Consider the following 12,452-nt stretch of genomic DNA (forward strand, 5'->3'; position numbering starts at 1 on the left):
GGAGGTGAGGGATTTGATGTCTGAGGGAGAAATTTCCGATTCAGGAAAGGTTTCTCATCGGGCAGAGTCAGATTCATTAGCATTTAAATTTAAATTGGAACACCTCCGCGTTTTGCTCAGGGAGGTATTAGCTACTCTGGATGATTGTGACCCTATGGTGGTCCCAGAGAAGTTGTGTAAAATGGACAAGTACCTAGAGATTCCTGTATACACTGATGCATTTCCGATCCCTAAGATGGTTGCGGATATTGTTACTAGGGAGTGGGATAGACCAGGTGTCCCTTTTGTCCCCCCACCTATTTTTAAGAAAATGTTCCCCATAACTGACCCTAGGCGGGACTCGTGGCAGACGGTCCCTAAGGTAGAGGGGGCTGTTTCGACACTTGCTAAGCGCACAACCATACCAATTGAAGACAATTCTGTTTTTAAAAATCCTATGGATAAAAAGTTAGAAGGTTTACTTAAGAAAATCTTTGTTCAAAAAGGCTTTCTTCTCCAACCTATTGCCTGCATTGTTCCTGTAACTACTGCAGCGGCTTTCTGGTTTGAGGCGCTGGAGGAGTCGCTCCAGACGGAGACCTCATATGACGAAATTATGGATAGAATTAAGGCTCTAAAGCTGGCTAATTCATTTATCACAGATGCCGCTTTGCAATTAGCTAAGTTAGCGGCAAAAAATTCAGGCTTCGCCATTATGGCACGCAGAGCGCTTTGGCTCAAGTCATGGTCAGCCGATGTGTCGTCAAAATCCAAATTGTTAAATATCCCTTTCAAGGGAAAGACCCTTTTCGGGCCAGAATTAAAAGAGATTATTTCAGAAATCACCGGGGGGAAAGGGCCATGCTCTCCCCCAGGACAAGCCTTTTAAGGCTAAAAACAAAGCTAAATATCGTTCCTTTCTTAATTTCAGGAGCGGTCCCGCTTCAGCCTCTACAGCTGCAAAGCAAGAGGGTAACGCTTCACAGCCCAAGGCAACCTGGAAGTCTTATCAGGGCTGGAACAAGGGTAAACAGGCCAAAAAGCCTGCAGCTGCTACCAAGACAGCATGACGGGGTAGCTCCCGATCCGGAACCGGATCTAGTAGGGGGCAGACTTTCTCTCTTTGCTCAGGCCTGGGCAAGAGATGTTCTCGATCCCTGGGCTTTAGAGATTGTTACCCAGGGATATCTTCTAGAATTCAAGGACTCCCCTCCAAGGGGAAGGTTCCATATTTCTCGTCTGTCTACAGACACGACAAAGAAAGAGGCGTTCTTACGCTGTGTAGAAGACCTACATACAATGGGAGTGATCCACCCAGTTCCAATTGCGGAACAAGAGCTGGGGTTTTACTCAAACCTGTTTGTGGTTCCCAAAAAAGAAGGAACTTTCAGACCAATCCTGGATCTCAAATTTCTAAACAAATGGAGACCATTGGACAATCTTACCTATGATCCAAAAAGGTCAATATATGACTACCGTGGATCTAAAGGATGCGTACCTGCATATCCTAATCCACAAAGATCATCATCAGTTCCTCCGGTTCGCTTTTCTAGACAAGCTTTACCAGTTCGTGGCTCTTCCATTCGGTTTAGCCACTGCTCCCAGTATTTTCACAAAGGTGCTAGGGTCCCTTCTGGCGGTTCTAAGACCGCGGGGCATAGCGGTGTCGCCTTATTTGGACGACATCTTAATTCAGGCGCCGTCTTTTCACAGAGCCACGGCTCACACGGAAATTGTATTGGCCTTTCTAAGGTCTCACGGGTGGAAGGTGAACATCAAAAAGAGTTCCCTGTCCCCACTCACAAGGGTTCCCTTCCTAGGAACACCAATAGATTCGGTAGAAATGAAAATATTTCTGACGGAGGTCAGAAAGTTGAAACTTTTAACTACTTGCCGAGTTCTTCATTCCATTCCTCGACCATCTGTAGCTCAATCTGAGGGCGATATTCAATGTGCTTCAGGCATGGCCTCAACTAGCTGCGGTCAAATTCATAAGATTTCAGTCGGACAACATTACGACTGTAGCTTACATCAATCATCAGGGGGGAACAAAGAGTTCTCTAGCGATGAGGGAAGTAACCAAAATAATCAGGTGGGCGGAGGCCCACTCCTGCCATCTCTCAGCAATTCACATCTCAGGTGTAGACAACTGGGAGGCGGACTTTCTAAGTCGTCAGACTTTTCACCCGGGGGAGTGGGAACTCCACCCGGAGGTATTTGCCCAGCTGACTCAGCTATGGGGCATTCCAGAGTTGGACCTGATGGCGTCCCTTCAGAACACCAAGCTTCCTCTCTACGGATCCAGGTCCCGGGACCCCAAGGCGGCATTGATAGATGCTCTAGTAGCGCCTTGGTCCTTCAATCTGGCTTATGTTTTCCCACCGTTTCCTCTTCTCCCTCGTCTGATCGCCAGAATCAAGCAGGAGAAGGCGTCGGTGATTTTGATAGCGCCTGCGTGGCCACGCAGGACTTGGTATGCAGACCTAGTGGACATGTCATCTGTCCCACCATGGATACTGCCAATGAGGCAGGACCTTCTAATACAGGGTCCGTTCAAGCATCCAAATCTAGTTTCTCTCTGACTGCTTGGAGATTGAATGCTTAATTCTTTCAAAGCGTGGTTTTTCTGAGTCAGTTATAGATACTCTGATCCAGGCTAGAAAGCCTGTCACCAGGAAAGTCTACCATAAGATATGGTGGAAATATCTTTGATGGTGTGAATTCAAGGGTTACTCATGGAGTAAGATTAGGATTCCCAGGATATTGTCTTTTCTCCAAGACGGTTTGGAGAAAGGATTGTCGGCTAGTTCTTTAAAGGGACAGATATCTGCTCTGTCTATCCTTTTGCACAAGCGTTTGGCAGAGGTACCGGACGTTCAAGCGTTTGCACAGGCTTTAGTCAGAATCAAGCCTGTCTATAAACCTGTGGCTCCGCCATGGAGTCTAAATCTAGTTCTTTCAGATCTTCAAGGGGTTCCGTTTGAACCTTTATATTCCATAGATATTAAGTTGTTATCTTGGAAAGTTTTGCGTACCAAACCTGGTTTTCTTCCTAAAGTTGTTTCTAACAAGAATATTAACCAGGAAATAGTTGTTCCTTCTCTGTGTCCTAACCCATCTTCGAAGAAGGAACGTCTTTTGCATAATCTTGATGTAGTTCGTGCTTTAAAGTTCTATTTACAAGCAACTAAGGATTTCAAACAAACATCTTCTTTGTTTGTTATCTATTCTGGTAAGAGGAGAGGTCAGAAAGCGACTGCTACCTCTCTTTCCTTTTGGCTGAAAAGCATCATCCGTTTGGCATATGAGACTGCTGGCCAGCAGCCTCCTGAAAGAATTACTGCTCATTCTACCAGAGCAGTGGCTTCCACATGGGCTTTCAAAAATGAGGTTTCTGTTGAACAGATTTGTAAGGCAGCGACTTGGTCTTCACTGCATACTTTTGCCAAATTTTATAAATTCGATACTTTTGCTTCTTCGGAGGCTATTTTTGGGAGAAAGGTTTTGCAAGCAGTGGTGCCTTCCGTTTAAGGTACCTGTCTTGTTCCCTCCCTTCATCCGTGTCCTAAAGCTTTGGTATTGGTATCCCACAAGTAAGGATGAATCCGTGGACTGGATACACCTTGCAAGAGAAAACAGAATTTATGCTTACCTGACAAATTACTTTCTCTTGCGGTGTATCCAGTCCACGGCCCGCCCTGGCAATTAAGTCAGGTACAAAATTTTTTGTTTAAACTACAGTCACCACTGCACCCTATGGTTTCTCCTTTGGCTTCTTAACCTTTGGTCGAATGACTGGGGGTGGAGCTAGGGGGGAGCTATATGGACAGCTCTGCTGTGTGCTCTCTTTGCCACTTCCTGTAGGGAAGGAGAATATCCCACAAGTAAGGATGAATCCGTGGACTGAATACACCGCAAGAGAAAGTAATTTATCAGGTAAGCATAAATTCTGTTTTTTACTGTTTTTAGGTATTAGACATGGATCCATGTATTTTATTGTATTAGATATTATATGTATTAGATATTATATGTACTGATTAAAGTGTATATTTTACTTACTTATCTACCTCAGCCTTTTTGGCGCTCCCCTCTATTCTCTTATCATTTAAATATCATTTTAAGCCAATATGGCTGCCTGTAGTGTGAGATATTGCAGCCGTATATATATATTTACTTCATCAGCTGAATAGCTACATATAACAACTGGAACACTTGGTATTGAATGCCACCTCCTGATTTTGAGGCGAGTTTTGATACAAATTGTCATTTTCACTTGATTTTAAATTAGACACCTTAATGAATGGATCATTCTATACATGTAATGTTTATTACATGTCATTTCAGAGATAAACATAAGTCAGAACTTCACTTTATACTTATATTTAGTAACATCAGTACAGTTAGAAATCCCTTTACCCAAACTTCTTGGGACCAGAAAAGGTTTGTATTTCAGAATAGTTTGGTTTTGGAATATTTGTATATTTGCATCTGTAAAATTGGACAGTTTGGAGAGGGGATGGAATCAAGTGTAAACAACAATATCTGATGTCATATAGGCAATATTTACATGTCATAACACAGCTTATACATGTTACCTAAAGGTAGTTTTATATAATTTTTACACTTTTGTATATATAGTACCCTCAGAAAGTTAGTACGGTACTGTAAATAGAAAGGTAATGTTTGTTGTTTAAAATAAATATAGATTATTATTTGCATTTTAGATTACAACAAAAACAAACCAAAGACACAGGCAGAAAAGATTGTTGCTTACATGCAGTGAAAATAGTATTTTTTGATCATTTTTTTAAAAAGAAATTTGGATTTTTTAATTCCTGTACACTAGATATAACCATATAGTTCCTCTTGTGACACTAAGTCAAAAATTAATTTAACTTGTTGATGCTCTCTCTTTAGAATTAAATGGAATGACTCTAACCAAATGCGCTATGGTGTGTCAGCATCATTTTTTTTTCTAAATACATCGCTATAAAACACAAATGTGTATTATTTTTGCCTCTCTAAATGCATATGCCCTACTGTGTGTTTGACCACAGGTCTGTGGTATTTTGTCATTATCTATATCTTTCTATGTGACAAGAGGAACAGATGGGTGTGTGGGTATCCCACTCATGAAGGCATTAGGATTACATTGAAATCTCATTCATGAATTAGTGCCTAGCCATTCATACCAGAGAGAAAATTCTGCAAGAGGCTTAACCCATGCACTGACTTAGGTCTTCAGTAGAAATGCTTCCGATGTATTAGTCAGTTATCCTAACTTATAAAATAAAGATTAAAATACAGCTGGGTTGTGAGGCTGTCAAAGAAGGTGATAAGAGGCTGCAAATGACCTACTTATCATGATAGTTACCAAACACTGCTAGTAATAGGGAGACATTTTCAGATATTACATAAAATCATAATGTATCATAATATTCTGCACAAAGAAAAGATGACTCTACTAATCCAATATGTAGTTTGCTTGCAATAAGAGTAAAGCTTTAAAACACCAAGGATTGTAAAGCAATTTTGAAATATATTAATTTTGTAGGTAATATTTTAGCACATATACATTTTGCAACCCTTGTTGCCTCATTATAGATACGATTTTCAGTTCTTTATCACCATTGCCAGAAATAACTTTATCTGTTCTGACTACTGTACAAAAGAGAGCCTTTTCAGTCAACTCTCTGTTGTTGAATTGTGTGTTACATGTGCAGCAGAATTAATTTTAAGCTTACTATCCTTGAGATCATTCATAATCTAAAATTCATAAATATTACTTAAATATTTTACCAGTTTAATACAATCTACACTTGATAAATTGTATTTATAGTCTACAAATGGAACTACATTTTCTACAATCATATAATTGGAAAACACAAATTGTGTTAATCAGTATTAACAATAGATTAGTATTATCTTTTTTTTAATATTGAAAGAGACACTAAAGTCAAAATAAAGTTTTCATGATTCAGAAAGAACACGTACTTTTAAACAACATTCCAATTTGCTTCTATTATTAAATTTGACTTTTTGTCTTGGTATCCTTTTCCGAAGAGTAGACCTACGTAGCCTAATAGGAGCTTATGTGCACATAACAGTCTATGGGCTTGATTACGAGAGGCGCGCTAACTGTTGCACTCAAGCGATATTATTATTATTATTTATTACTTATTAATGAAGTATTATTTATTGCGGCTCTTTGTGAGCGTCGGAAGTAGCACTTTTATTACAAGTTGAAAGTAAGCAAATTCAATCAAGCACAATTGAATTTAGTGTGACTTCAGAGCTCTGGTTAACTGTTGTTAAGCTTGACTAAAATGTTGCACAAAACACATCAAAATTACTCATTAACACTACCCAATAAAATTTATTTTAAAAAAAATTGCAATTAAAAGCTACAAGAGCTCAAAGTCATGAAGTCTCAGGTGTTAGGGAAAAAAAAGCTGCAAGGGGCTTTAATATAGAAGTAGTGTGTGTGTATGTATATATATATATATATATATATATATATATATATATATATATATATATATATATGCATTGAAGCCCATTGTTGTCAAGCAGATGAAAACATGTAAAATCATATTTATGCAATATTCATATTTAATAAAGTGTTTAACAGTGTAATTACTGTAAATATTTCACACACTCTTACACACTAACACACACACACACTCTCACAAACATTCTCTCTCACATACACACAAATACACAGACTCACACACACAGATGGACACTGACAAACAGAAAGACACACATTCTTGTGCACAAAGATACTTACGCACACACACACATTCCCACACAAAGACAAACACACGCTAGATAGAAATAACTATAAGCATGTGCAGTATTTTGCAAATGCACATTATCACCTTTTTGACTGTAGTTGTTTTCCACCAAACCCGGACATTTGCATATCCGGACTAGACTTAGCTTCAATCTTGGACACGCAGATGGAATCCCTAACTGTCCGGGTCATTCCCAGACACGTGACAACCCTACTCCACACTCAAGTCTGGAATTGCTTCTCCTCATATAGAAAGTTGTGGGTGAAGTTTGACTATTAACAAAAAAATGCTGTTAATGTGTTCTTGTAACATTCAAACTCTGCTGACATGTTCATTTATTGGAAGACTGTAGATAAGTGTTATAATTGCAAGGTATTTACTGTCCCTTTAATGAGTCATCAGTAACAAATTGAGACCCAGTACTGCCTGAGCCTCTGAGGCCCATTTATCAAGCTCCGAATGGAGCTTGAGGCCCTGTGTTTCTGGCGAGTCTAAAGACCGCTGCTCCATAACTCTGTCCGCCTGCTCTGAGCAGGCGGACAGACATCGCCAGAATTCAAACCGATCGGGTTGATTGACACCCAGGGGGCCGCGTTGCATCAGCAGCTCACAAGAGCTGCTGGTGCAATGCTGAATACAGAGAGCGTATTGCTCTCTGCATTCAGCGAGGTCTGTCGGACCTGATCCGCACTGTCAGATTAGGTCCGCCAGACCTTTAATAAATAGGCCCCTCAATATCTACTTCCAGCTGTTAACACATTAGTAGCTATTACTTTGCACTATGCACTATTGCACTATGTGAGCCTGTCCTGTTTTCAGTCTTGTATTAATGTTCTGCAGAAATTCATGTGCCTGCCGTTCATCCTGCTTATTAATTAGTCACTTGCATTAAATGGTCAGCACTGTATACATTTTAGCTACACAATCTGGTTTGTACCGTTCCTAAACCTGCTGAATATTGTTTTCTTTTAGGCTGTGGAGGTGTCTGGCACATGCAGGGTGTTTACAGCCCTAAAGGGGGTTTAGCATGAGACATTTAATCCGGATTTTCCACAGATGTCCACAGCAGCTCAGGGCAAACTATTTTTTATACTAATCTGATCTAAATATAGAGCAAGCAAAATAAATAAAGAACAACCATTGCTTTAGTTTTTTTTTTAAATAAACTTTATTATATATTGTTTTTGTTTCTATTTATTGATATATTTGCAGAAACAAATATGCACAGAGATTTTTTTTTATATATTTATGTCACACACAGGCAGAAGATATTATATTTGAAGAAATGCCTGTCCAGTAATTATTATTATACATAAATACAGACAAACATGTGTCTTATTCCATTCCTTATCTAATTAATAATAATTACTTGAATATACTTTTTTGAGAAATAGGTATTAATAATTAAAATAATATGCCTTAATATAATCACTTAAAGAATGTTTTTTGTTTAAAAAGATAGGTAATCCCTTTATTACCCATTCCCCAGTTTTGCATAAACAACACTGTTATATTAATATACTTTTTTAACTCTGTGATTAAATTGTACCTAGGCCTCTGCAGACAGCTCCCTTATTTCAGTTCTTTTGACAGACTTGCATTTTAGCCAATCAGTGCTGACTCATAAGTAATGCCCTGGTCTTTAGAACTTTTTATAAGTAATAAATGTTTAGGTAATTTTCATCATAAGTAATTTGTGGAATTTCTTTCCCTTCTTGCAGTAATTCCATTAAGCTGGTTAACCTTTGTTCGATATTTATTAGTACCTGGCTGACAGCTGCTGGATTTATCCATTTGGTGAGTACTTATTATATGTAATGTTGCCAAATGTGCACAAATGAACTTGTGCTACAAGTAGAGTATACAAACCAGATTTAAGTATTGTGGAAAACTGAATATATAACAAGTTATTCATGGAAATCTTTTGATTAGACTTAAAAAAAAACAAAAAAAACCTGTATAACATCCAAGTAAAATGGCAGTTATAAAAGAACATTCTATATGTTTTTCCCCCCCCCCACCCTGCAAAAGGGTTACATAGGTAAAGTCCCACATAGAAGCAGCTCCCAAGCAGAACACAACCACAGGCTGCTACATGCAACTGCCATCTCTGATTGGCTGACCAACTGTGTCCTGCACAGGAGAGCACAGAATGGGTTAAACACATAGTAACCAATGGACATTAAATGTAAACATGATATGATGTAATGTAAATAGAGCTTGTCATTTTTTCATTGAAATGTCTCTTTAAGATTTTAGACAAAACAAAATAGCAGAACTGAAATAGTTCTCAAAAGCCACTCTTGTTTGTTTATAAGGTAATATGGCTACCAGGCCAAGTCTTATTTGATATCTCACATGACAATTTGCTTTAATAACTTGCCTGCTGCTTTGGAAATCTGGTATCTATAAAATTACAACTTGTTCTATGTGAAACTAAAGTTTCACATCTGGAGACTCGTTTGGCCCCTTTTTGGAACATGATGAAAATAGTTTTGAAAAGAAAGATTGGTGGAGCAGACTATTGACATGTCCCACTCACAGCCATGTATACAGTCTGGTAGGGAAGTGTGTTCTCTATTGTTTTATTAACAAAAACATGTATATGTTTTGTTGTTGATTTTCCTTACAGGTGGAGAACTCAGGAGACCCATGGAAGGATTTTAAGAACAACCAGGCTTTAACATACTGGGAATGTGTTTACCTTCTCATGGTGACAATGTCCACTGTGGGATATGGAGACGTTTATGCAAAAACCACTCTTGGGCGCCTATTCATGGTCTTCTTCATTCTCGGCGGTTTGGTAAAAATGATTTTATTTGCATATATATATATATAATTAGAAGCAGGTGGACTTGTTGAGACTTCCTTCTCTGGAAATTAAGTGTTTATGCTGTGGTTGAGGTGTTACAATAAGCTTGGATACTATTTTATTTGTCTGTATGTCCACACATCACAGAAACTTTCACAAAAGTAGTATAATATAAATAATTAATTCAAATTATCCTGTTAATAAAGACTTTTCTGTATTCTTACAATAAATTAACATACCAACTGAGTGTGAACATTTTCTGAATTTGTTAACACATTGCTATTATTATTTTTTAATGGCCAAACACAATCTTTGTGTAGTGCATTACACAGAATGCCTTGGTATTAGACCACCAATGTTTTAACAATACTCTATGTGTATCTTTTTTAAGAGATCTTATTTGTAATTAGTAATCTGATACACAGCATCACTTCCAATTAAAGAGACAGTAGAAATAGCAGGCCATATGTGTTCATGTCCATGATATAAATAATAAATAAAATAGTAATTGGAAGATTGCCTACCTGGTGGTGCTGTTCAGTTTTGTGCTATTGGAAATATATTGAATCTCCCCAACATTTGTCTTATTTGGAGAAGCCGATCTGGACTTGTACCTAAAGGCCACTGTCATTTTGTTTGCAAAACCTGCATTATTGTCATATTATCACCTTTGCTGAGGCCAATTAAGGACAGATATTTGGCAGGGTTAGGCTTGTTAACCCTACAGTGTACACTTCCCATTCTCAGATTGGGAAAACCCACACACAAGTTTAACTGTGCAAAGGGGAAAATAAATAAGGAAATATTTAAATGTGATTTTTTTTAAAACCACACGTAATTAAACATTTTATATTACAATCTCAAATTGTTGTATGTGCCTTTAATTTAAGTACATCTCAAGTAGTGTTCCAGGCTCATTTGTTAGTTATTGATCATTGATTATAAAATCAGATTACACCTACCATTGCTTTAAAGCAAATCTCAAAACTTTGCACTCAGGGAAATATCATGAGATCGCTGTGAAGTTTGGGGAAAAAATTAAGCAAATTAAAAAAGCACCTGCTTGTTTAATGGTGTATTATGTGCTTCTACAAATAAAAATTAATGGAATGATCACATTTTTGGAAATGTTGATATTTAGTTAGTCAATGTTTAATCAAATTAGAAAAATACTTAGTCACCGGAAAAGTAAAATATTTTTTACTAGCATGTCATTGCAGGAAAACAGTTTGCCTTGCATATTTGTAAAACACTTGCTTAATCCTTAGACAACCTTTATATACAGTATATATATATATATATATATATATATATATATATATATATATATACTCACACACACACAGTTTTTATTGAGAGAGCTTGGGAATTATATTTCACATATTAAGAACATAGTAACAGTAAAGGCGTCTTTCAGTAAAGAATAGACAGATTATATTCCCATATTATTATTCTGTGCAAATTTAATGACACAGGAACCTAGAGAAGGCTCTTGTGTCGGAGAGACCTCTCCATTCCTTATGACTCCAGAGCAGAGAGCATACAAACCTTTACAGACCCACACACTGTATAACTAAACCAGTACCACTGCTAGTTGTAACACTTCAACCACAGGGAAGGAACAACCTTTTGCAGATTTTGTAATATAGGTGTATTCCTAATGTTACCTACTTTTATATCCTAATAATGTGACTGATCCATTTCCTTACTGTTGGGAAATACAACACCTGGCCACCAGGAGGAGGCAAAGACACCCCAGCCAAAGGCTTGAATATCTCTCCCACTTTCCCTATCCCCCAGTCATTCTTTGCCTTTTGTCACTATAGGAGGTGTCAGAAGATTTGGATAGTAATGGGTATGTTCCCTTTAAAAAAGGACTGGAGTTTTAAGTAGTCATGTCAACCTCTCAGTGAGAGTATTGATGAAAGTCTGGAGATGCAGGGAAAGTTTTCCTGCGAACCCATCCAGACTGTTGCTAACAGCTCCTTAGCAATCAGTGTTGACGCGTTTCACTGCTTGCTGCTACACACTCAAGTCCATGTCAGAAGCGCTGCAGCAAGACTGTCACACTTGAGAGGCTGTGCCTGTTCCACAGCATGGATCCTGGGTCACAGTGTTGCTCATTTATACCTCAATAGGATCAAGGGTTAATATCTCCTTCCGGGAGATTATTTGAACAGTTTGGGGATTTATATCTGCTTAATGTGAGAGTTTTTTAGGCTCATAGGCTGTGTGTTTTTTTGGCTTGGAACAAACAGGTTTCACTCTTGTTTTTGAAGTGTTACGCAGCTCATAATAGCTTGGCGCCCTTTTTCATAGCAGGGGAAGTCATGTCTTATGTACCACGTGACCGGGTGTGGTCTCTTTCATTTCCTAAGATCCTGCTGCAGACATCACTCCTGAAGAGAGCGTTTTCCCTGTTAGATATTTGGGTCTAGGAGGTGGTGAGTGCCCCAGCCATTGGGAGTATTAAGGTGCTGTTTTTTAAATAAAAGTGTTTCTTTTTTATTTTCCTTCTGTGGGTATATACAAAGCTATGGAAGACTCTGATACTACATTAGAAGGTTCCGCTCCTTCTGTACTGATTAATAATTCCTGTTTATATTGTGAGGAGGCTGTGGTTTTCCCGCCTGTTCAATTTTGTTCCATTTGCCTAAACACTGTTCTAAAGTCTAAGAAGGGAGACAAACCTGCTAATACTCATAGTGCTATCAGCCCTTCTGAGCCGTCTACTTCTCAGGAATCTGGGTCCCGAGAAATTACTACCCTTTCTACATTACCGCTCCATATGCAGTTTCCCGCGGCTCAACTAATCCTCCATCTGGAGGGGGCTTTTGTTCCAGCAGTCTTTACTGCGCAGTTAC

The 12,452-nt window shown here is 38.4% G+C and overlaps 1 protein-coding gene across 9 annotated transcripts in view; it reads left to right on the top strand.

Annotated features, from left to right (window-relative positions):
- The window catches only part of KCNMA1 (potassium calcium-activated channel subfamily M alpha 1), a 940,359-nt gene that overhangs the window by 550,327 nt on the left and 377,580 nt on the right, over positions 1 to 12,452 (top strand). For all 9 annotated transcript variants that reach the window (XM_053692132.1, XM_053692131.1, XM_053692126.1 and 6 more), the window contains exons 7-8: positions 8,498 to 8,573; positions 9,409 to 9,579. In XM_053692132.1, coding sequence (XP_053548107.1) covers positions 8,498 to 8,573; positions 9,409 to 9,579 — 247 coding nt within the window. The remainder of the gene's footprint in view (positions 1 to 8,497; positions 8,574 to 9,408; positions 9,580 to 12,452) is intronic.

Source organism: Bombina bombina, chromosome 9, assembly GCF_027579735.1.
Source record: "Bombina bombina isolate aBomBom1 chromosome 9, aBomBom1.pri, whole genome shotgun sequence".
NCBI classification, from domain to species: domain Eukaryota; kingdom Metazoa; phylum Chordata; class Amphibia; order Anura; family Bombinatoridae; genus Bombina; species Bombina bombina.